At 43.2% G+C, this 26,194-nt stretch overlaps 1 protein-coding gene across 1 annotated transcript in view; it reads left to right on the top strand.

The window, feature by feature from the left end:
* The first annotated feature begins 303 nt into the window (after window positions 1–303).
* TGFB2 (transforming growth factor beta 2) overlaps window positions 304–26,194 on the top strand; it is a 58,202-nt gene continuing 32,311 nt past the window's right edge. The window contains exon 1 of the mRNA XM_033056067.1: window positions 304–1,190. Within this exon, the coding sequence (XP_032911958.1) occupies window positions 848–1,190 (343 nt within the window). The 5' untranslated portion in view covers window positions 304–847. The remainder of the gene's footprint in view (window positions 1,191–26,194) is intronic.

Genomic DNA, 26,194 nt, shown 5'->3' with positions numbered 1-26,194 from the left:
GAGCTGTGCGGCGCGCAGCGGCCCGGGCGGGGGTGGGCCGGTGCATGCGGCGCGGGGCGCACGCAGCAGCCTGCGGGACGCGGCCGCACGGGGGATCGCCGCTCGCCGCGGGCGCCGGGCGCCGCCGCGGGGCCGGGGCCGCCGCCTGCCGCTGCCGCGGGGCCGGGCCGGGCGCGGGGGCCGGGGCTCGGCGCCGCCGGGCGCACACGTGCGCGGCTCTCGGTGCCCGCGCTGAGCGCCGCCGGGCGCGGGGCGGTGCCGCTGCCCGCCGGGAGCCGTCGGGCGCCGCGGGCGCACGGCGGGGCTCAGCGCCGCGCCGGCACCCTCGCTCTGCCGGCTGCGGCAGCGCCCCGTGATACCCGGCGCTGCGCCTTCTCGCCCTCCTTTTTTTTTTGGGTTTTTCCTTCCCCCTTTCCCCCACGCTCCCCCCCGTTCGGATTTTTGTTTTACAGCGCGCTGAGAGCAGCGTCTCTGCCATTTACTTGATCTGCAGGTTTGTTGTATCTATTTGGGGGCTTTTTTCCGCACCTTTTTTTGCTGTCCGGCTCACTCCACCCCCGAATTTTATCTAGTTGTGGCAACTTGCTTTTTCTTTTTTTTTTCCCTTTTTTTTCCCCCTTATTATATTGCTGGTATTTTTTTCACTGGCGCCTCCCGTGCGTTGTCCGATTGCGAGCCTCCCTCGCAGCCCGATTTTTTAAGAGCATTTTGTCTGCAGATCTACCCTTTGTTTGCACAGATACCCTTTTTATTTTTTCGATTTTTTTTTTCTTGCTGTTCGTTGTTAAAGTCACTTTTTTTTTTTTTTTTGGTGGTTGGGGGGGGGCGCTGTATTTAAACCCTTAAAATGCACTGCTATCTGCTGAGCGTGCTCCTCACCGTGGATCTGGCCACCGTGGCTCTCAGCCTGTCTACCTGCAGCACCCTCGACATGGATCAGTTTATGCGCAAGAGGATCGAGGCGATCCGGGGGCAGATCCTGAGCAAGCTGAAGCTCACCAGCCCCCCGGACGAGTACCCCGAGCCCGAGGAGGTGCCCCCGGAGGTCATCTCCATCTACAACAGCACCAGGGACCTGCTGCAGGAAAAAGCCAACCACAGAGCCGCCACTTGCGAGAGGGAGAGGAGCGACGAGGAGTACTATGCCAAAGAAGTCTACAAAATAGACATGCAGCCTTTTTACCCCGAAAGTAAGTGCTCTGGGTTCGTGCGTGTGTGCGTAATTTGGCCCCCGGGGCTTAGCGGTGCTCAGCGCGTTTAAAGAGGACCCCCAAGCATCGGAACCTCCTTTGCTCGTCATCCTCAGCATCGCTTCGGTGGAGGCTTCTAGGGTTTAATTTAGGTGACGGGGTGTACATATGACCGGGTGGGTGTGTGGGGGGGGTCACCTGTTGCCCCGGAGGTTTCCAGAGCCCTCTGAAGTCCCCCAGGAATCCCTCGGGGTGCCTCCGCTGCCACCACCACGTACCTGGGCAGAGCTCCCCACTCCCGGGATCCCTCTCCCTCCCCAGCACCGGGATTCGCTCCCCGTGTGCAGCCTCCAGAAAGAGCCAATATCTTTCCACTGCTCTTGTTTCCCTTGGAGTGTCTGGAGCGGGCAGGTTTCCATCTCTCCATAACTGAAAAGAAAAGGAGGTCTTAAAAAAAAAAAAAAAAAAAAGAAAAAAAAGTCGCCGGCTCGTCTTGTCTGTGTCCCTCTAGAACATTGTCCCGCAGAGTGCTGTTCACATTGGTGCTCGGAGAGGGCAGAGACCTCCTCCCTCCTCTTCCCACTTTAACTAGCCTCCCCTTTCGACTAGTGGGACTTTTCATTTCAGGTACAGAAAAAACTTTTCCCTTCTGAGTAGCCTCGGTTCTTGGAACCTGTCTCAGCCCGTCTGCCTTTTTCTGTTTTTAACCACCTTCTGGTGATCCATGCCACGTTTTGCACAAAAAAAAAAAGAAAAAAAAAATAGGTGCAAATGCTCTGTGCTGATCAAATCCGCTTAGAGTGATTAATAATCATTACGACGTGCCTGTTTGTTTCGGTAGTGAAGCCTAAGTGCACAGACTAAAAAAAAGAAAGAAAGAAAAAGCACCGCACTGCCTTAAAAGAATCTAGATCATCATCATACCGAGGAAAGTGAAATACCAGAAGCAGAAAATAACTTCACCGTTCACATAACCAAAGTCCCTAGTCATTTCATTTAACTCGCTTCCCTCCCCCACCACTTGATGCCCTATATACTTGCTGTCTGTTTCTCAAAAGCACATAGCTCTTGCTTAAATAGATAATTCAGCCATCTTGGTAACTTTATCCTAGAGTTTCTAATTGCATTTTCCCCTTATTTATTTTTAGTTTAGCAAGTTGTAGCTTTGGGGCTTGCTCCGTCTTGCATGGGATAGTCCTAGGATGCCAGCCAAGGTATCTGAACCCCACGCTCTGTGCAGCTGCCTCCTTTTCTTCCTTTAGTCTTAAATGACAACATCAGGTACAGGACATCCTGGCAGTCAGAGCCATTTTATTATTGTAATTATGGCACCATCCTTAATAGCCATGATAAATACACTCCACCCTTGTTACCCTTGGGGAAGAAATACTTTCTTTTTATAAAAAAAAAAAAAATAACCACATATTTGGATCCAAGTGGGTATGAGCAGAGCGATTCAGTGTAATTCATAGCCGCAGCGAGAGCACAGAAGTCATGCTTGTTTTCCACGTTGATGTACTGTATTATTTTGCTGGTGGTTTTGGTAGAAGTCAGCACTTCCCTTGGAGACCTATTAGATCATACCCAGGGCAGAGCAGCACCTATGGACAAAGGTTGGGAAGAGGTTCAGCAGTGCCTTGGCTTGGGGAGCTGACCCTGTGGCAGAGAGTCTCTTGAGAATTGTAAAGTGCATCTGTCCTGATCACATCTGTCCTCTCTCCTTGCTTCAGCTAACTACAAAGAACCTATAGTCCAAAATGCAGCTGCACACTTCCCAGAAAATTAAAATATCTGTGGTGTGTGACTTGGATGGTATTGACAAAAGAGGATCTGTTTTTAAAATAGGGGCCAGATTTGGTCTGAAGTATCGATAGAGGCTTTGGAAGAGTGAAGGAGATTGCAGGTATCTACCAACAGAGTGCATCAGACGTTTGGGATCCGAGGGCCAGCGAGCAGCAAATCCAGCACTACTGTGCGAGGGCTGTCGCTAACATCAGAGTAAGTAGGTTAACTGTTTTTCCACTGCTCTCTAGTTATGCTGGATGGAGCGAACCTTTCCAAAAAAGACAGTAAGGAAGAAATCACTCCACCATATTTTAAAGGAAGAAATTGAAAGTGCAGCTCTGGCGGCCGCAGGCGCTTTCTCCTAGGCGTTTCAGAGTGGATTTTTTTAACTCTACAGTGTCTGCTGTGCTGGAGAGAGGCAGGAGGGAGAAGGGGATCAGTGTGAATGCACTGGAGGTCAAAAGCTGCTGGAAGGCAGGCATGGGAAAGATCAGTGGTTCAGTTTTTACCACAAGTTGTTAGCGTTCAGTAACTGACTACAACCCAAGTATTACAAATATGCTCTAATTATACTCATAGTCAGCAATATATCACTACAGATCACTGATAGGTCTTCGTGGGGCATTTTGTAAAGTTCAGACTAAATATTTTTAGCAATAAGGAGATTTAAAAGGAAAACTATAAGAGATATTGTATATACCCTAAGGCATATTTTGTCTTAAATATTATCCTTGGCCAACTCTACTGTATAAATACAGTAAATATGAATAGAACTGGCAAGATGCCAATCTCCTGGGATGAATTTTAGTCAAGAAGGTATTTATGGGATATAAATAATACTGTGTCAACATTTAAAGAAGGGATCTGATTAGTTTTGAAATTATTCATATTAATCTTTTCACATGCTGTTAATTTAAGGCTCAAACTAAAGTTGTGCTAAGGTTTACTGATAGTTTGCACTGAGGAAGTAAGGGGGCATCTGGCTGGAGAGTCCACTTGAGGTTAAGGACACATCAGGATATAGGTGGAACTTTAGAGAGTCAGGGACTGCCTGACCCAAAAGCAACAGATGCAAAAGAATTGTCAGAAAAATATACTACAAAGACATTTGGAAAAAACCAGAAAGCTTTAGTCTGTCAAGGATGCCTTATGCTCAGGACAGTATGCATCTGTATGAGTCTGAATCTCTCCTAAGTGGCAACCAGAACTTGAGATTTTTCAGAGCATTTTAAAGAGGAAGGTTGGATATGGTATTCTGTGAGCACAACATCAGACAGTGCTTGGGAATTTTGTGCCTAGGCAAAGTTATCTGAGTAAATGTTTAAAACTGGTTACTGTGAGTGCTGGATCACGTTAGAAGCTTATTATTTACCAGTTCTTCATTGAATATCTAGGACCTGATACTTAAGCTAGGTGATGATTGGCATTGCACTGAGAGTAAACAGAAATTTAATGCCAACACAATTAAGGATTGTGAATTGTAATGCTAATGAATAATGGGGCATACTTGAGAAAAACAGGCACCACATGTATCTAGAGGCAAAGGCCCATTCAGTCATCTTCATTCAAAGCAACTTTTACCACAACCAGTGAACTGGTTTGTAGTGATAGCTTAAGGCAAATGCAGGTAAATATTGAAATTTTCTGCATTCTTGAAGATAGGTTTGTAAGTACTCATTAGCCTAAGAAAAAACAGTTCTTCTGGGTTTGGGCCTCTTTTTTCATGTGTTTTAGGCTACCGTAGTGTGAAGGAGCCTCCATGAGTTCCATCCTGCACTGATGGTTAGGATTAGTCTTCTCAGGAGCTCTGTTCCTTGAATGTTGCTGTACGTGGGCCATCGTTCTGCTGAACATTTGCCCCATGAAAGACAACATTATAAGCTGGCAGGGCACAATGGCATGCTTCTACTTTATCAACAAGGACTCAATTTACCAGCAGTTACACATATGTGGGTTCCTTGTCTTCAGAACTGCTCCTGCAGACGGCTCCCAGCACTGACTGCATCATTACCACAATGTTAACAGCTCACCTGTGTTTGCATTTAGCACAACACAGAGTCCAATCTGTCAGGTTTCCCCGTGTTATTAATGATATGGAAACAGACTCGGGAGGAACAACTTATTTTAAAACTTTCTAGCTATGCCGGACCTATGGTTGTGCTCTGGAGCACGTCTTGGTGTTTGCCAGGGATTTCAGAGAGCACCTGAAGCAGGGTGAAGGCTTTCCCAAGGAGAGACATGGGGGGAACAGTTCCTTAGTCCTTAAAGAATGACAATTAATGCAATCTTCGTAGGTGGAAAACCCCAGGAAATTCCATATGGCTTTAGAAAGGCACAGGATAATTTTCTAGACAGTAGTCCTCTACCATACTGAGAGGGATAATAAAATAACATGCTCTGGTGCACTAATGAAGGGCAGCACCACATGTGCTTCCTGCCTGGCCTCTGAATCACCAGCCACTTTTACTGTAAGCAGGGTGCCAAGCTGGGAAGCAGGGGGGAAGGTCCAAGAGCCAGTCTGGAATGATACATGGTCCTTGAGTTTCTTCCAGAGGGTGAAGCCTACAGAAATGCTAAATAGCCATGACTCCCCTCTTCAACACTGCAGGGTCAGATGAGCTACAAGACAGGGCTATATTTCTAAGTCCTTTCCATAACCCTCCTGGAATTTCTCTCTTGTGTCTGTTTTAAAGGGGCAATTTTCACTGTTGTTTGGTGAGTGAGAAAGTTTGACAGAATCATGGAATCATTTAGGTTGGAAAAGGCTTTTAATGTCATCTGAGTCCAGCTGTTAACCTGTCACTGTGAAGTTCACCACTCAGCCTTGTGCCTGTGTGGCACATGTATGCTTTTAAATACCTCCAGGGATGGTGGGTGACTCAACCACTTCCCTGGGCAGCCTGTTCCCTCCTTAAAAGCCCTTTTGGTGAATCTTCAGCAGCGCCCCTGCTGCTCCCCACCCTCCAGCTATTGACAGTGGGAATATTTCAGTCCCAGAGACCTTTCTGGAAATGTGCCCTTGTCTTCTGCTCCATGGCTGACGATGTGCAAGGAGTGCCCAGAGCTTGTGCCGTTCTTGCTGGCTCTACTTGCAGGACTAATGTGAGTAGGTGATTGAATGAGGAAAGCAGAGCATCATCTGCATTAGATACTGGTTTTGGTCTTGCTCCTCTCTGGTGCTCTGCCTGAGAGCTGTAGTGGCCATCAGGGTGGCTGTGTTACTGCAGAGTTACTGCTTCCATTCTTTTGCTGTCAGCTTGAGATTCCTGTCTGCACCAGAGCTGGGCAAAAGGATGGATGAGAGAACTGGCTGTCATTCTCAGTGAGCTTCTTCAGCACAGCCCTGAAACACGCACGGAGCTTCACACACATGAGCAGACTCATTAGCATTAAGGCTCTGTCTATGCCTAATTAGCTTCCTGAGTTGGGGCCCGGTTTGTGGCACATTTGCAGGGATGAACAAAGCCAGACAGTTCAAATCCCTCTCACTGTGTGGAAATCTGTCATTTGGGCATGGGAGCCCAGTGAGAAGGAAATGCTTTACAGCATGCTTTAGAGAGGAAAGAAGAAACTCTTCAGTGATCCTGAAGAAGGCTGACCCTGTTGGGCAGCTGGCTTCCTTTGCCTTTGCACTGATGTGCCAGACTGCTCCTGTATTACAGATAAAGAGAGGAACCCCAGGGTATGGTGACAAAACAAGTCATGAGTGAAGACACACGAACATTTTTGCTACTGTTGTGAAACCACATGCAGCATGTTTTCAAGCAGGCAGATTTTAGCTTGAGGAGGATATGCTCCCCAGGTATTATTTAGTGTAATAATGTGTTACGGATGTTTCTGCTGGGTTGTTTAGATTAAAGGATTGGTTTGGTCGTTTGTTTGGGGAAAACTTGCACCCTGCCTTCCACCACAGGCTGTTGCTTGCTTCCCCTTCAGTCTGTGCTGTGGATAGTCAGTGCCTAGCTCCAGCATCACTCAGTTGGCTTCTTGCAGTAGTCAATCTGAACCAGCAGTGTTTCTTCTTAAAACATCTCCCCCATGCTTGTCCTTACTGTGTTGTGTTAAGTGATTGCAGCTGGGCACCCGACTGTGCAAGACATACAGCTGCAAGGTATAGAGGAGAAACTCAAAGATTTGTCTGTAAAAAGACAAGAAAATGTTGGGGAAAAACCCATTAGGTCAAGGGTTGTGTTTTATCTCCTTCCAGTGTGACCAGTTGTGTTTGGATTTATGAATTTCTCATGAGGCTGTTCACTGCTGTGATTCTCTCACCTTGAATGGCACAGGACTAGCTTTGCAGAAATGAAGTGCTAGACCGGGCTTTGTTAAACCTCTCTGGTCTTTATAGTTTTTTACATGTGTTTGGTGCTCTGCAAGTTGATCCACAGTGGAGAAGTTGCTTCTTTGGGTACAATGGTATTCTTTAAAACAAACAGGTTTTCCAAAGGGAGCATGGCAGTTAATGTCACTGGGAGAGCTTCTGGCTCCTTGTGTTGGAGGTTTTGTTGGATGAGTTCAGGCAGCTGTGCAGAGAGACTTCTCACTCACTGTGAAGAGAGAGGCTCTGCTGAAATGCAATCTTGTGTTGTTGTTTGGGCTCTCTGCATCCATGTTTGGTTTCCAGGAGATGTTGGACCTCACAGGCACCCCTGCAGCAGATTTGTGGCAGAGAGTGTGGAGAGGATCTTTGGAACAACTCTCCTTTGTTCAGGTTTTAATTTGGACAGTGACTGACGTGGTGCTCATTGATATATTCAGGCTCTTAGTTGCAAAGCTGAGCTTTTCCCTTCTGAATCCCCGTTAGGGAGGGGAGCCTCTTTTTGTTGTTATGTAATACTTAGTACAGTGTGGTGCTGATTTGGGGCTATTAAAAATAATTGTATAAATTATAAAACATAAGTTGACCTCATAGGTGACCCTGCTCTGAGCTGGAGGTTAGACTTCCAACATGAATTAACCTGTAATCCTTGTAATACTACATTTTAATACAAGGAAAACAATGCATTGGATTTCAGCTTCCACAGGGTGGTCTTGATTCAAGTAATCACCATGTTTCTAAAGATGTTCTGCTTTCTGCCAGTCTTGGATTTGTCACTCTGCTGTAGCTTTCTTGCACCAGAATGTTCCTGTTCTTCTCTCCCTCTGCACACAGTTTTATTTTGCTTTTCTTGCTTGAATGTTGCTTTTCAAATAAGCATGGTAAATTGCATGAAAATAGACTACTGTATTGGACTTCAGCAAAAGCTGTGGCATAGTTTTAGGCGAACTGAGGAGGGGCGGGGAAGGAAAATGTTGTGATACTGACCTTTCCCTTTGCTTGTTTGGCTCCTTCCCATCATATCTAACCCACACTGCACTGACAAATACCGCATCTGTCTTGACAGGCAAGTTCACAAATAACCATTCATTCATAACTTGGAGCTGCTGTAAGACTCCTTATGGATTGCTTAATCTGACAGTTGTGCGTTTGAGCAGAGACTTTGAAGCAAAGGCTTTGTAGGATGACCGTGAGTTCAGTCTGACTTTGTGGAAGCTAGGAGGGAGGTCTGGTGTGAAAGAGGATACTGTACTGGAGGGCGTGTTGTGTGTGTGCATGCGTGCGCACACGCGCGTGCACACATTCTGGAGCATTAAAACATCTGGTGTTGCCAAAGCCCAAATGGGAATGTTCTGGGAAAGATAATTTAATTTTTTTTAGCTCCTGGATTCATTTCAGTGATGGTAATTTCAACACTTCCTGGGGAGAGTCTATCGGTGGTTATGTGCATCAAATGCAGCAGTAAATCTGTCATTCTTTCCATTTCAGTTTTTCAGGCTTACAACTTCGTTATTTTTCCCTGTTTGGCTGGTGTTAGTATCCAATGTTTTCCCTGGCTTCATCTCTTTTAAACCCCTGCCTTGAATTTTAAAAGGCAAGCTAAGCCTGTTGAAGTTCCTTCTCTTACTTGTTTTTGTTTACTTACAGCATTTGCAATTCAGCAGCTAGCTCAGCTGAAATAGTGATGGCAATATATCCTTACCATAGTGATGATTGAAAGATAGGAATCAGAACATGTTTGTTTTCATTCCTTGGAGTGGAAAAAAAGCCCCAATCTACGAAATCCCCCAACCCTGTGGGTGAACTTTGTAATCACAAGGCTGAAAAACTAGTAGGTGTTAGCAGCACTGACTCTTTTGAAGTGGTCAGAGAGCACCTCACAATCACATATTTGATGAAGGCTTCTGCACAATAATACTTATTAATCCTGAGCCCACAGTTGTGTTTACAGCTAATCTTCAGTACCCCAAATTGAGAGGTCCTTGCTTATTTGAGTGGGCATTGTCCAGTATGTATAAAAGTATATGTATAAAAGTACTACTGTTGGCCTTTGGGAAAACTATCATAAAGATCTCTAGCACTGCCAAGATGTACACTTGGAAGAGCACCTGCAAAACTTCCAAACAGCATGTACAAACAATGCTGCACATTCAGTGTGATGCAGCAGTGGGTTGGAACAATGGCACAGGTGGAGACCAGGGCTGCTGCTCCCTGTCCCATCTCTGCTTGGTCCCATGGGGGCCCAGACTAGCAAAGCTGAGACATCTCTGCTCCCCCTGAGCATGGAGAGTCAACTCTGCCCTTTGCATCCCAGCTCCTGGCCTTTGTGCTTTGGGGCTGTGGTGCAGGAATTGATCCAGCACTTAATGGATGCCTAGTTAGCAAGGTTTACGGATGCCAAGGTTCAGGTCCGCTGGCAGTTCATTCCTGCTTTCAAATGCCTGCAGGGGGTAAAAGGGATACTTGCCTTCTGGGGAGGATAAATTATATATTGTATTCACCAGCATGATAGGACATTGTAAACAGTCTGGAGATGTGTTGGATCTGTGCAGATCATTGATGTTCTCATTCTCACCCAGTCTCCAAGAGATCCAACCCAGTTTTCTTGGCTGTTGCAGTTGGCTCTGGGCCTCCCTGGCAGAGCAAGGGCTTGTATGTCTTCTGCTAATCACTGCTTTATGCTCGTATTTTTCTTGATGCACGCTTTGGAAGTGAAGTAGCCACATTTCAACATTGAGGCTTGCTGAAAGATGTCTGTAGGTTTTGCTTGTTGTGCTCGTTGCGTGTTTATCCAGCCTACGACAGCAGGCTGTTGCAGCAGACACACATCTCTGGGTCTGTGAGTGGGGAACAAGTTCCAGCTCTCTTGAAAATCAATCTGCTGTTCTGATCTGGTGGTGTGATAGGAACTGAGAGGCTCCCTGCCAGGATATACATTTGCAAAGCAAGGGAGCTAAGTGAGCAGCTTTGGCCCAGTTGGGATGGACTCGGATCAGATTGTTGGGGGCCTGACCTTTCTCTCCCTCTTTAAATCCCCTGTTCCAGCTTGCATTTCTCCCTGATGCTAGGAGCCAGATATCTGGAAGTTTCACATTCCCCTTGCTAATCAGGGAAGAAAAGAGCCCCAAAAGAATCTAGAAAAAGAGATCTTTATGAAGGTGGCCATAGTCTGAGTTACAACAGTATCATGTGTCTGAAGGAACTTGCCTCCTTCCAAGCTGCAGTCCCATTATTTACCACACTTTATTGGGAAACCTGATTTTCCCTGGCTGGAAGTGTATTTGTTGAGGTAGAGTCTGGAAAGGAATCTGCCTCATGCACACTTGCCACCACTGGGCCAGCTATACATGTGATACAGTCAAACCTTTCCATTTCTCTGCCTTTTGAGAGTATGTTCCCCAGATTAAGGGCCCTGGTCCAAAGCCTGCTGAAAATGCTGGAAGTCTTTCCACTGGCTGCAGAAGTCTTTGGTCAGGTATTAAGTGTCATTCCTTTGTTTCAGGGAGTGGCCACATCTCCAGTGTATACTGGGGTATGTTACTGTAATGTGGTGCTTTGTCCTTTATTGAGTTTCCACTGGAGACATTCTTCTGCATAAGGCCCTGAAAAACAAAGACCATGATTGAAAATAAACACCTTAGTTAGCTTTATTGATGGACTCATTTGTTGGCAGATGTCATCTGGGATCAGCATATGGTGGCAATATGGCAAGAAGTGCAGAATCCAGAGAAGGAGGAATGAGTTAAAGTCCTGTACTTCTTAGGTATTCCACATCTTCCCCGGTCTAAAATAAATGACCATCTGACTGCAAAGGTCTTGGCAAATAATCATGCCATAATATACCTTTATCATCCTCCCTACAGCAAGTTTTTGTCTAGAAGTTCACCACTCCACATCCAGAGGCTTCTTAGAAACACGTGCAAAATCAGACCTCAGCGCCAGGAGCAGGAAAGAATCTCAAGGCTTTGACTAAGAATGTGGCAAATCTCTGAGCAGTGGACTGTAAAGAAAGGTCAGGGCTAAGCCAACAAGGTGTTTTTATGTTATCAATAAAATCTTGAAGTCAGTTCTGCATAGAGCTGGAGCCAGGAGGACCATTTCTGAAAGCCAGTTTGCTACATGATATATGCTGAGTTTACAAGCTGGAAAGCCAAGAAGTTTGGGAACAGGAGCTATGCTTATAGCATGAAGGTGCATGTGGTTTTACATAAAGCTTCTCTGACTTGATGTGTCTCTAAGCTCCTAAAATAACGAGTTAACTTTTTGAGATACTTTTTTTGTTTTTTTGCATGGATGAAGAACTGGATCAATTTAATTTGAGTCAGTAAAGTCACTCCAGATTTTTTCCTGTGATGTTGAAACTGGATTCTGTGCCGTGATTGTTTAGGCAAGCAGAACAGTCACTGTGGCCAGGGCTTTAAGCAGCACCTGAAGGAGTGGTTTCTTTGTAGCCTTTGAGAATCCCAGCCTTTTGTTCACATGAAGACTGAGTCAGTTAAATCTGCTTTGCTGATAAGAGATGTCCTGAATGCTGGTTTATGTCATATTTGTACTGCTGTGTACTTCTCAAAGCCTGAAAGGACTCAGCATCCACTACAGGCTGTTGGGAGTTTGTGTGTTAGCTTTTTGTCCAGAAAAGCAAAGGAAAAAGCATGGTTTGTATTCTATCTACGTGGTACTTCCTGTGTCCTGGTGGGATGAGATTTCATTTGATACAGAATATGAGACCAAATGGTTTAGTTCTTGTTTAATACAAGGCAATATTTTAATGTCACAGGATATAAAGTGTCTTAATGTAAGGACAGCCAAACCTGCAGGCAGCTTTCTGATTGAGCCTGTATGTTGCCTGGCAGCTGAAGGAGATGCTCATCTCAGCAAGGATGAGATGTTCTTCTCAGGGTGTAACATTTCCAGGTCTGTTCACACTCACAGCTAATCAATGGGATCATGCTTTAGAAAGGATGAGACTGATATTGCTCTAGGAAGCTTTGAGTTATGATAGAATGGATAGGTTAAAAAAGCTGGAAGCCCTCTTTATGGTCTTCTGATTTCTTTACCTGCATATTCCAGGCCATTGAATTAATTGAATTTAATTGAATTTTGAATTAATTCCTTTTTGAAAGGGAGTTCACAGCACACTTGGTAAATTATTCCAGTGATTAATTAGAGGGACTAAAAATGAGTGTCTCTGTGGTTAAAGTTGTTTAGCTTCAAGTTCTAGCATTTGAATCTGGTTTAAACCTTCACTTGCTATTTTGAAGACCCATTGTCAGATCTGTGGGCTTTCTGTAAGTACCCACAGGAAAGTGAAGTTTTGGAGAGGGGAACAGATCTGCCAGGAGCTTGGCACGAGCTGCTTTATCCAGTTTCAAGTGTCTGTCAGGTCTGTGGACAGCAATCAAGCCACATCTCTTTAAAGTTAAGTGTGCTGTAATCCATGAGATACTTCCTAACCTTTTCAGTAATTCTTATGGTTCCCCTCTAAAACTCCTCTGCTTTGTTCCTGTTCTGCTGGGACTGTGGACAACACTATTGAACACAGTATTTCAAGAGTGGCTGTGCCATTATCAAGTTACATGCGTGTTGCAAACTCCTTTAGTTCAATACTACTCAGTTCATGCAGCCAACTTTGGCAGTAGCTTTGCCACGAGCTCTATAAGGAGAAGTTTAAATTCATGCTTGGGTAATTAATCCACCAGGGTCTCTCCCAAGTTCTTTTCAGAGGTGCTGGCTATCAGATGGAGTCTCCTACTTTGTAAGCATGGGCCAGTTTATCTGTCCTACAGCTGTATTTCCATGCTGAAAAACATGTACATCTTGATAATTCAAGATTCAAGTGACTCTATTTTTGGTGCATCTTCTTCATTATTTAACACATCCATATCATTATTGAATCTGCAGTTGATTAGTAATGGTTTGGTTTCCTTCCAGATGAAGATTAAAAATATTAGATAGTAGAGTACAGTAAAATGGGACTTTTGTGGATGCTTTCCTCTCAATAATGGTTTGCTGTCTACTATTGTATTTTAAGTCTCATAAAAATACAAGGCTTTGATTCATTTACTGCCTGGCCCTGTTTGTGTCCTGTTTCCTAATGAAGCCATTATGTAGCACCAGCTTAAATGTCTTGCAGCTACCTAAGTCCATTGTATTAAAATAGTTGTCCTTCCTACCCATAGGTAGTCACTCACTAAGGTACAGACCAGTGGGATCTCTTTTCCTGGAGTTGCTGTGGATTATACTCACTTAGTTCCTCTGAGCTCATTCTCATTCCCACACTTCACATATTTTTTCTGGGGTCAGTACAAGGCTGACTGTGTAAGTGCAACATCATGGATTACCTGTTCAGGGTTGTGTATGGACAATTATGTTCTGGCTCAAATCTTTAAGGTATTTTTCAGTATTTAGGATTTATTGAAAGCTAGTTTTAGTATACATTCTTCCCTAGACAGCTCTTTAAAAAGTCCTCATTCAAGTTACCCAGTCTTACTTGTTTTATGGTGTTGTTTTAAGACCTTCTGAGTTACTGCTGGGGAAAAAAATGTTCATCTTATACTTGCCTGGCTTTTTTATCTACAGAAGTGTATTTCATATTTGTGTACTACTGCTTCAACAGTTTTTATGTAATGAAAGAATATCACTGTTAAGCTTCCTTAGTACTTAAGTAAATCTCATCTCTAAGTTTCTTGGCCATGGAGCTGGTCTGCCCATTTGGTTTTTCTCATCTGTTATCTGCAGTTCTTATTTTCTGATGTTACAGTAGTTCTCAGCACTATTAGTTTTAGTTTCTTTGATAATATATAGTTGGATTTTTAAACTTTATCTTCTTAGGGTGGCATTCTTACGGTTTCATTATGGTTCACAGACGATTTCCTAACCTTATTGGTGGCCTTATTTGTTGATTGTGTATCATTTCTACTTGTCCAGCAAGCTGGGTGTCAGTCCATTATCCTGTCCAGTTTTCTCTGTAAACACTTCTGTCCAGTTGATTCAGTTCATCATTGTGTCATCTTTGTATGAGTGTCTCCTTCATAATACTAAACCCATCTGTTCAGTTCTTTGGGACTTCCTGATTTTGTGCAGAACATGAAGGTAGTATCTTCTACCTGAGCTTTGAATCTTGCCTGTCAAGCAACTCGCTTCCATCTTAAAAATAAATCAGTACGTATATCTGGCTGGTGATGGGTTACCTGGGGCTTGTGCCTTTGTCACCTCTTCCCTCAGAGAAGCTGGGGCAGATTCACACTCCTGCTGTGAGGTTAGTTCTCTTGTCAGAAACCATAATTTAGGCAGGCAAATAATATTTTTGGGTTTATTTTCTGTGTACAGTAGCACAAGAGACGGGAGCCCTCCAAGTCACTGACTCAGTTGGTGACTCCCTGTGCAAAGCAGTTAGTGGATGTGTTCTTCCTACCCCACCCAGAGGTCTGAGCCCTTAACCTATAAAGAAATTTCACTGTGCTAAAAATAGCGTAGAGGGCATAATGGATTGTAAGTCATCCTAGTGATTGTGACTTAGTGAAAGGACCTTGGCATGGGGGTTATCTGTATTTTATAGTTGATATGCTCCTTAGCACTAAATTGGAGCTAACTCTAGCAATATCTTCATGGAGCAGTCTGTTTGGGTTTTTTTAATAAGTTACTCTGTCAAAGAGAGTGGCTGGTCACTCTGCATTAATCCTCTCTGTTTTAACCATGATTCCATGGTAGCAGGATCTGTGGCTAGCTGGACATGAAGCTCTGCAGATGAGTTTGTCCAGATTTTGTTGTGTTCTGTCCTGTCTGTGTTGCAGCTTCTAATCCTTCTGTGTGCATCCCTGTAGTTGTTTCCGGGCTCAGTGAGCAGACACATTTCCCACGCAGTGCATGAGACATTTTAGGGATCTTCAGAAGTACCTGGGAGCTTCCTGTGCCAGCTGCAGTGAAGAGGCAGAGGAAGGAGTTGAAAGCTGAGCACCTTTGCATGGGCAGGCAGGTGTGTGTTCCCTGCATGCAGGCACTTCTAGTGGCTGCAGAGATTTCCTGAGAGAGGCTTTGAAATCTCTGTGCTTTTCTGTTCCTGATTTGCACTGCACCAGGGTGTAAATCATTTTAATTGTAATTACTGTTACAAAGCAGGAAAGATTGAACAATTTTAATGTGGTTTAAAACTTTCACTTCCCTCTGTCTCTAGCATTCATCTGTTGTCTGCTGTATTTATCTTAATCATTTAAAGATGTGTTGCCTGTGCTTTGAGTCTGTGAATCTTGACTTCTCTGCAATTAAAGAAAAACCCAACATAGTTTTATTTTGCTTTTTCCTTCTTTGTTATACTTTTACTTCTTGTATAATTCTTTCTGCTTTTTGCTTTTTTTCTGCCTGGAGTGAAAGGGTTGGACAATCCAATCTGGTTTTCTTGAAAATGGCTTGCTTTCATTTCCTCCTGCAGGCAGGGAATAGTTTGGAAAGGCTGTTCTCTGGACCCTTGGCGGAGCAGGAGGAGGCAGCCAGCTGTGCTGCTTGCCAGGGGAACAGGAGCGCTTCCTGGCAGAGGTGGGGCGGCAGGGACGGAGCGCCTGCCCTGGGACTTGCTTTCGTCTCCTCCACTCTCTGCAAGGCAGTCCTGAAACTTCCTGACCACTGTTAGGTCTTCCAGTTAGAACAGCTAACTAGTGAGGCCCACTTGTGCAGAAAAAAAGCCATAAAGGAAGAACATGGAGCTTGCTCTTATAAACAGCAATAGATTAAAAATGCTAATAAGGGAAGATGGGTGCTCCCACGTGTCTGATCACCATCACTATTCACCTGGTACAAGTGTCCTTTTCATATCATCATCCACAGAAGTTTCTTCTGGTAAAAATAAGTCTATGGTTTATCCTATTCCATTTTTAGGTTTGAATGTGCTGGAATGTTCTGATTCCCCCCTTTTTTTCTTTTATATTTTCCTTTTTTCTTTTTTTTTTTTTTTTTCAAATTCCTTGGTATGTTTGGATTTTTGGATTTGCTTTTGGGTACCCTGAGTGTTGCAGAATACCTGAGCACTGTTGCTGAGGTGAAGTCTTGGGCAGGAGGAGTGCCTTGCAGTCTATCTTAGGACTCCTGCAAACAAGTTGCTGTCACCAACACTGCAAATGCTTTACTTCTTGGAGCATTCTCTGAAGTGAAATGTTGCAGGTTTCCTGGTAAAATCTAATTAAAGCTTAATTCCTTAGTCTTTATTGCTAGGGCCTTTATCAGAAATACACAAGAAAGCTTCTCTTTTAAGCCTCTGGGAAAAAGTTTGGAAGTATCTATCCCCTTTTATGGTTTCATCAGACATGTTTCAGAAGAGGTCCCAGTGTGAGAATGAATCCCATGGAGAAGCTTTTCTTTTGTTTGCCTCCAAGTCTGACTCGCCTAAATCTGTAACTGTTTGCTTGCCCTCTTCCTAAGGCACTTCAGTGATACCTGGAGATGCCATGGATTCTCATGCCACCTTTTTAAGTGACACAGCCCTCTGTACTTGTGCTGGTGCAGCCTTTACCATGAAACTTAGGTGAAGTCAGCAGGTGGTGAGAGGTTCATGGCTTGGCTGGAAGTCACAACTGACCTACTCTGGTGACAAAGCTCCTGACCTGAGGAGCTGATTCCTGCACTGGTACCAACAGTGATGGAAAATCTTTAAGCTGTACCAAACCTCAGCATCCTGGGGGAACTTTGCCCATGCTCCCATGTGTTTTCAAAGGTGGAAGAAACAATGTGTTTGACGCAATGTTTTGTCCACTTTTGTGAAAGATTGGTTATGGTGAGGTGAGCTTTACAAACTTCCAGTTTGGATTGTTGCAGTTCATGATCCCGCAGTTGGATGCAGAAACTGCTGATGGCTGACTTGACAAAAAGCAGCCAATGCCATCCAGAGCAAATACATCTCGTGTACTGTGCAAATGGAGTTTGCTCTGCCAAAATACTTCTGGTCAAAATTTGTGTCCCTGACTGGAATTTGAGAGCTTGGGAGCCTCCTGAATTAGAGATTTTGTTTACCTCAAGTAAATACAAAAATATCCATCTTACTTTTAGCATTGTGAAGCAGTGGGTAGTGTTTTTGGGTACTGACAGCTAAACAGGTGGGCACGAGCACCCTTAGTTCGAGGGCATTGGCAGCTATTCTGTGTTGTTTGTAACCTTTTCATTGCTTTTGACCAGGAGCCTTAAACTTTTATTGATGCCACCAAAGGAAAAAACCTACATGAAAGCAGTCTTGTTCTTCTATGCCGGAAAAAGTGAAAAATAGAGAAAGAAGTTCACTATGGATATTGCTTTTTTTTTCCCTTTGGTGTTATTGAGAGGTGCTAAGTAAAACATCTATGGGTAGGAAAGGTCCATCTGGGGAGGCTGTAACTGCCCATGTTTAGTGAGTCAGGGCTCTCCACAGCTCCTGTAACAGAGATCCTTTTCTTTGCTCCCATTCTGGTCCTTCTAGTGCATCAGCCAACTTTCACCCCATATTGCAGCTGCTGACAGAGAGGTTTTCTGATGTGTGGAGCCAAGGGCCAGCCACAATTTGTCCATGTATTTACAGGGATCATTTAACTGCTCTAGAAGTGCAGCCAAGTATTTCTTGATAGAAACATGCTGCATCCATCTAACAACACTATCCAATTGAGGCAAAGTGGAGAATGCTGTAATACTTGTATTACAGTAGTTGCTGAAGTCCCAGTGAGAGATCAGGGCCCTGGTGCGTGAGGCACTGTTGATCTCAGTACTTTTCCCAGCCCTACAGACCTTCCCATTTAAGCTGACAAGTCAGATAATGATGCTCTGTGGTATTATCAGTTACACTACAAAAGGCACGCGTGCTTGAAACCAGAGATTTTCATGTGATCTTAAATATTTCTTCATGTGAGAGTGTTCATCATCTCATCCAGATTCTTATCTAGGAAGTGATCACACTTGAGAAATGGAGAAACTTCATGTGTTCATTCACTGCTTTCACTGCTACTGGTCTTTTTTTTTGTTTTGGTTTGGAGTTGCTTTTTTTTTTTTCAGGGCCAGACATTAATCTTGGCCTAACAGCTCCAATAACTATTATTTCTCATCAGCAGCATGGTGAGTCTGAAAAGAGAAATTAGAGTCAAGAGGATATTTTCCCAGAAGATTACAGCAGTTATAATGGAGGTCAAACTTTTGGCTTCAGCTATTGGACTGTTTCGCTTTAAACTCGAAATGCGCATCAATGAAAGGAGCAAGTTCAAAGTTTAGCATGAAATAATGCCAAAGACTAAGGGGAATAAAAAGCATATCATAGTAATTTTACAAAAATTCGCCATCACTCTTCACACTGAATATAACTTTTTAAGCAATATAACAAGCAGTCCCAAGATAATGAATCACCAGTGGAGGAAAGTGTCATACAACATAGCGTCCTAGTTTGGGGAATTCACAATCAGGGAATAGAGTATCAGCTATAATTATTTACTGTGTTGTTTTAAGCACAAACTTGGTTTTAATACCCCAGAGAATTTACTCATTATACTTGCATTATTATAGATGTCAAGTATCCTGGTATAAATTCCTTTAGCACAAGGCTTATCTCTTAAACTTAAGGAGCTGTTATGATTTATTAGTTAGTTCCAGGATAGTTGCAGCAGACTTCCAAGTGCATTACCCAGGAAACAGAATGCTTCGAAGAAACATTGTTAAATCTTTGAGTTAGCTAGTCTCAATGTGTGTAATAGGTATCCTGTAAAAATCATTTCCCACAGGAAGGGTTTTAGAAGCCTGCCAGTCACTCTGGATGCACTGGGAGCTTTCTGTGCATGGCCCCTGTTGTCTAAAGGTTTTCGTGATGACTAGAACAAGCCTTAAATCAGAGCTACTGAGGATTTATCCCTCAGGAAGGTGGAAAATTGATCATTCCCCTGCTTTCTGTGGCAGCTGTTTGGATAGCTGGGGGCTGTCTTTATGTAACACCCTCAGCAGGCTCTTTTTGGCTGAGCAACCCAGCTCATTAGTCCGTGTTTGATAGCTCAGCAGTAATCTCATTCCTCCGCAGCACCTTGGTGGGTAGAGCTTGTGCTTTAACTGGGAACCACTGATAGCTGCTGGCTCAGGGCACTTTTCCAGTCTTGCAGCCTACCTGCTGTCTGTTTTTGTCTAGACCCCATTTCCCTCATTTGCTAACAGGCTTGTCAGAGTCAAAACTTACAGAAGTCAAGATAAGTGTCACCTGTGGTTTCTCGTCTATTTGTAAAGTTTGTTATCCAGTCCTGAAGGCACTTCAGGTTGTTTGGACACTAATTGCTTCTGACAAGGCCATGTGAGCAGTTATTCAACTCCTTGTTTTCTTCCAGGTGCTAACAAATTGCTTGTTTGAATATTTTTCCATTCTCTTCTGACTTTAATTTCTCACTACCCCTTATTTCCCTCACCTCCTTTTATTTTATTTTTTAATAGATTGCTCCGTTCACATCTTTTGGTGCTTGACACTGTATTTAAAATTACATTTTTTTAATTGCAAGAGTAGTGTATTAATTTGTGGCAGGTATTTTCAGAAGGTTAGGTAATTGTAGAAAAATGTGCAGGTGTCCACAGTCCCTTGCACGTAAGGCTGTGCACTGGAGCTGCATTGCTTGTATAAGAGAGGTAGAAAAAAGAGGGATTGAGTGTGTCAGAGAGACTGTGCCTGGATCTCTGCCTCTGATCATGGTCTGTGTTGTTTTTTACACTGTGCTGTGGCCCTGGTTCATCAACTGATCTTTTAATTGGTTTGTAGCTTGCTGTGTACTTGGAGAGGCAAAACAAAGTTTGTTGAAATGTAGTGTTAACAGACAACGGAATTGCTGATTGTATGTTAAAGTCACTTGTCAAATTTGAACAGTGATCATACCTTTTTTTGTTTCCAAAGTCACCCTGAGGAATGATGAGTAGTGTCTGTAGTATGTACAGGAGTATTCTATAGTATCTTTTACTCAAGTGCCTACAGGAGACTATCAGCTAAGAAGAATAGAGCTCTGCTGTGACTCTCCCCATCTCACATTATTATTATTTTGATTCCTTTTTTCAGATGGAATTAGGTTTTGATGCCCTTTCAAAAAAATGGGAGCTATGAAAAGAATGGAGAAAACAACTTCTAAGCATTTTCTCTCAGGCCTCTCTTTTCAAATAACTGAATGAATTAAGAAGTAACTTTCCCATACTCTTTTCAAGAAATCAAAATAAGACTGTATCATCTTTCTGACTCAGTCTACAATGTTGGCTAGGTTTGCTATCCCAGAGCATACAATTGGTATTTACAAGAAACACAATTTTCTACATTCTTTGGGCTTTTGTTCTTTGCATAGGGACTACTCAAGTTTCATGCTAGCTCAGTACCCTGCCCTGGTCTCCAGGACAGTGGTATTTCATCTCTTCTGATTAATAAAGGTTTTCAAACATTATTTTTTTCCAGTGGCCTGTGTTTGATGCCATGTTACTTTGCACATGAGCTAATCCTTTTTTACATTTCCTCTTCTCTTTTTTGCTTCAAGTCTCAGTGGCTCCCTTGCTGTATCCAGGTTCCCTTCCCTCCACTCTTGGTGCTGTCAGGGAAGAAAGAGGCATTATGTATTTGCAGTGCTTTAGGCAAGTGGTGCCACAGATTAACTGGAGATGTGGTTTATCATATGTGAGTGCTATTCATCTAATCCTGAGATTACATCTTCCATAACTTACTTCTAAAATGAACTATTCAGTCTTTGTTTTCTTTCATGACACTCTGGAGCCATTGGATCTCCTTGCTTAGCCCTGACTTCACTCCATTTTGACCCTATCCTGTTGGAAAGAGATGTGCAGTGCTGAAAGGAAATATTTTGTATGTGTGTGTGATCCCAGTTAACTTCTCTAATAAAAGACTTCACTTTTGCTGCAGTGATGTACTGAGAACTTATCTGTAGTACACCATCAACCCTTGGAGTTGAATCATTTTTTAAAACCTTTTTTTCACAGTGATTTTAATTTTTATGATTATTTTGTGCATTCTAGTGATACTTTTGTGTATGCAAAATAACCTATTGCTCTGTAAATTTCAGAATGGCAAAAAAATTGTTCTTTGTTGCTTGGTATGACTGTAGGGTGGTTAGCTGGTGTGCCATACTTCTCATTTGTATCTGTGATCCTGAGGTGCTGGTGGTACCTGTGCATCAAGAATACGGAGCCAGGACAAAAGTGTCACCACATTATTGATGTAGTTCTTGTGCATTTTGAAGACAAATTCCTTCTGAAGGAAGGAATTCACCTCTGAAATGTGGAGCTTTTGATGGAGGCTCAGCCTTGAGTTGAGGAGAGCTAGAATAGTCCTGAAGCATTCTATGTTTTGTATAAACAGGTGTGATATTTCACTGTCACCTGTTCTTTTATATCAGTGTTGAGGAGGACTCTGCCTCCAGGGTATGCAGCCAGTGCTTCAGACAAAACACCCAGCTGAACACCAAACTCTTGGGACAGTTCTCTGTTTCACAGCCCCTTTCCAGCGCTTGCTCCCTGTGAATATGATCCTTAAAATAAGTATCATGTGTAATTTGTGGCAGTGCCACAGGACTGAAGCAGTAAAGGCTTATTTCTGGAGCCCTGCTTCTGCAGGCACAGGTCAGCTGAATACCTGCAGAGCCCCACCAGTAGGAAGTATGACTAATAATGCATGTAGAGCAGAAAATTCAAAACTTGCCATGAAGAGCCACCATAGTTTTCATGCTCCTTTGAACAAATGTGTTTTCGAATCATTCTTTAGCTTATTCCAAGAAGCTGCTGAGGCATTCCTAGTCTGTTTTGAACCTTAAGAAATGCAGACATTGACCCTGTAGTTGCTATCCATATTCATTATCGCAGTCATGGTGTTGTATGATGCAATTTGTGGAGCTCTTTCACTGAATGTGATCTCTGTCTGGAGTCTGCGTTAGTTTTGGATTCCTCTGAATCATAAATGGTCCGAACATCTTTTTCTAATATTTAGTTGGATGTCATTTTGTTAGTCTGAAACATATTTTTTTATATTTTTCATTTCTCCATGTGCACATAAGTGTGTCTGTTTGTATGCACGCCTCTTTCTCTAGAAAACTTTGTCTCGAACATTTACGCGCACCCGAAAAAGCAGAAAGTAGAGTTGCTTGCCAATGTAAAGCAAATTTTAGGGGGCACTGCTGTAAAGATTGAAAGAAAATAGGTGGAACTTCAGGTGGAGGCAAAGAGTTGAAATCAATTGAGCAAAAGCTGTCATTAAAACAGGAGGCATTGAGCCATCTGTAGTTGAGCTGGGGTGTGGCTGCATTGTCCTGGTGATGCCACGGACCTGCTGGGGCTGTGTGTCCCTGCCCCTGTCACTCAGGGTGCATTGCTGTCCTGCACCACGGCTCTTTGTCATGGTGTCTGCTCCAGGCTTGAGAAGGCTCACCGAGGAAGAAGGAATCAGGAACTCCTCTGTGGTGGTGTCTGTCCAAAAGCCAGTTCTCTGCAGAGGAATCTCAGGCAGACGGCGGCGCTCGGAGTGGTTGATGTTTGCCGTGTTTCGGGGAAAGACGTTATCTTGCCCTTTGGAAAATCCAACTGGATCAGTCTAGCTGTTTTATTTGGACACAGGAAAGCCAGTCTAGCCTTGTAAACCTGAACACTCAGCTATGAATAGCACAGACAAGAACTGAGTGCCCACTATGATAGGAACTTCTGGATTTCCTCGTGTGTTAACCTGTCACGAGGAGGGCTCGTGCTATAAAATTACATTTTCCTGTCTGTAATGCTCTGTGTTACCTTGTGCAATGCAAAAAGAGAGTCCATACCTGCAGCAGCCCTTGCAGTGAACCATACCCTTCCCCATTCTCCTTATTCCCAACTCTCCCAATTCTCTTCCATCTCAGACACTAGAAGGTTAAAATACAAAAACTGCATATATTGTAACAAAAAAAAAAAACTTAATCCTTTTTCAATCTGTATATGATTTTACTCCAGACAAGGCAACTTTCCAGATTTACATAAACCAGCATTGGAAATGGGATGGTTTTAAGACGCAGAAAACTGTCTAGGACATCTTACTATGTTAACTTGAAATTATTCAGAAAAACAATCTCTTTTTAAATCTTTTCTTCCCTCCTTACTTTTCCTTCTTTTTTGTTTCCGTTTTTTCTTGCTTTTCTGGCAATAAATTTAAAAAAATTTTTTAGAATTTTTTATGAGTGTATCACTGTTCAGGAGTGATCTTGGGGGGGCTTTCACCTGCTCAGAAAGGCCATTGTTTATTCACTCTTACTGTGCTTGGACCAGTAGAGACTGGATGCCACAGTTTAGATCAGATTGGAAGGAGGTGGGTTTGTGTTAAAAAGTAGACTGTTGGAATAAAACATTTTTAGTCCTAAGTATCTAGAATGTTTCCAGCATTGAAATAAAAAAAGTTCAAGTTGGAACAAGGGGGTCTGAGGAGCTGTGGTCTTCCCACACCTTGCTGCTAGTCAGAGGTTCTTGCATAAATGTCTGTGATGAATACTGGTGTCTTTTCAGATTCAAAGGCATTTTGTTTGTTTCTACTTCAAATTTTGAGAGGCATTTTGGTCCATTGTTTCTGAGGGTTAGGTTAGCAAGGCATAGCTTTCTGCCTCAAGGTCAAGACCTATAGCCTGTATGTAAATTAGTCAAGTTATACCATTCAGGGCTTGTACCTGTTGGGTTGGCCAGCCATTGCATTCCCATGGGAAAGAAGCTGGGAGTGCTGTCTCTTTCTAATTTGTGCTGACACAAAGCATCTAATCCATACAGTTAATTAGTACAAGCAAATGTTGAATTCAGAGGAGTTCTTCCAGCCTTAGGGGGTCTTGCAGTTCTGAACAGAGAGCACTTGGAAGTTAGCATTAGTCAAGACTGAGCCTGTATGGACACAGCCTTAGGTTAGAAGGTGAGAAATGCTTGGAGTTTATCCTTGCCAAGCTATGCTACATGGTACCAATCAATAAGGGTTGATTATAGAGAATTTGAACTTAGTTATTGCTTTATGACTGTTCTTACTCTTCAATATCAGCTGGCTCTCAGTGTTATTCTGTAAACCCAGTTATGGAATGACAGAAGTTTGCCCATGTTGGTCCTTGCTGTTGTGCAGTTCACGATGTGACAGGCAAGGATCCTGTAGGACAGGGCATGACAAGCCAGCCATTGTCTTTTTTCTCGTCTTTATTGTGTGAAGGATGATAACAAAAATATAAATGTATGTTCTAGAAAGGTCTATTTGGGACGCTGCTCTTTTCAGGGACTCTAAAAAGGCATGCAGCACTCTTACCTTCTCCTAGCTCCATTTCTTAGAGGGCATTTCTCCTCACTATGGTTTTGATTTTTAAGAGGTTTGTACAGTTGTGGGATACAGTATCTTTATTTGAATTGCATAAAGCTAGTCAAATCCTGTTTGGCACTAGGCAGCAAGGCACCTCTGAGATGCCAAGAAGAGACTCTACTGAGCTCTAGATGCTTCACATTCCAGACCTGTTACCTTGCTAGTGTAATATTTACTGAATTTCATTTCAGCTGGACATGAAGAGCAAGCCTGTGAAGGAAAGGAGAAAGGGAGTTTGGGGGATTTTAAGCTTGTGGAAGAAAAGCTTGACTGAACTAGTACAGCATGCTAAATTCTCCCTGGGTAACTGACTGACTTACATGAAGATATGTAAAGAACAGTCACTCATGGGCACTTTGTTCATGCTAAAATCAACGTGCACTGCAGTAAGAGGAAAACAGGAAAAAGAAGGAAGGAAAGGAAGGGAAGGAAGGAGGGAAGGAAGGAAGGAAAGGAAGGAAGGAGGGAAGGAAGGAAAAAAAGAAAGGCTTACTGTAGCTCTGAATGAAAAGCACCGAGCTTTTGTGTTTGCAGACATGAATGGATTCTTGAAAGGGCACAAGAGCAGTTCCAACACTTCTGCTCCTCTGCATGCTTTGATTGATTCCCAGATGGTTTTATCAACTCAGAGGACTTCTCTAGAGAGGGTCATGGTCCATGGTTCAACTGGTGCTTGAAATCTTGTTTAAAAACAGAGTTAGTAAATGAGCAAAGCTGAAAAACTGGAAGTCATGGACATTTTTAATGGGTGGAAATCATAAAATCCAAAGCCTGAGTATAAATGAGGAAGCTTTGCAAAATCACCCTGATATTGCATGTTTCAGTCCCACAGGAGTGCTACTGGAGAATTACTTCAGATTTTTGTCTACCAAACTAAGTATCAAGGAGAAATTGGATATAGGTCAGTTCGACTTCATTGAATTATGCCTTCATGGTATTGTAGCTGAAAAAAAAGGCTGTGATTCCAAATATGATGTGTAACAATTGTGCAAATTCCTTAATCCTGTTTTCCATTCACTTATGTAGTAATTAAAACCATAGACCTGGAAACTATTTTCACAGGCAACTTTCATTTGCAGAGACCTATTTAATTCTCTATGGTTTATGGCTGTATATTCAATTTTACTTTTTTCCTCTTCCAGAAGAGGGTGGAACCTGATGGTGTTACCTTCATTATCAGTCTGTGCCTTGGCTTGGTTTCTTACAGGTTGTTCAGAACATAACAGTGTAATTTTGGGAGGAAAGAGGTTTATTTCATTTTTGTTCTCCTTAGAGAGCACCACAAAATGCACTAATGAAAGAATAATCATAAGCTTAAAGAGGAAGGAAAGTTTTAAGGCACTAATTGAAGAGGGAAAATGCCTGAGTGGTTTAAAGGAATGAAATGGTGGGAGAGCTCCAAGGGAGATGAGGCAGCAAAAGTAGAGGAGCTGCCACCAAGTGTGATGAGTGACAGATGAGTGACCTAAAAAACATGGGTTTTTTTACACAGATAGAAGGAGGAAAAGGAGAGCTGAGGTTTTGAAAGGTACATTGCCTTACAGGCAGTAACCTGCAGCCATAGGTAACAGGCAGGACTTGGTGCTCCAGACCTTGGGCAGC

The sequence above is a fragment of the Catharus ustulatus genome, chromosome 3, assembly GCF_009819885.2.
Source record: "Catharus ustulatus isolate bCatUst1 chromosome 3, bCatUst1.pri.v2, whole genome shotgun sequence".
NCBI lineage: Eukaryota > Metazoa > Chordata > Aves > Passeriformes > Turdidae > Catharus > Catharus ustulatus.
Note: the sequence above shows the minus strand (reverse complement) of the source record. Positions and strands in the feature narration are given on the sequence as shown.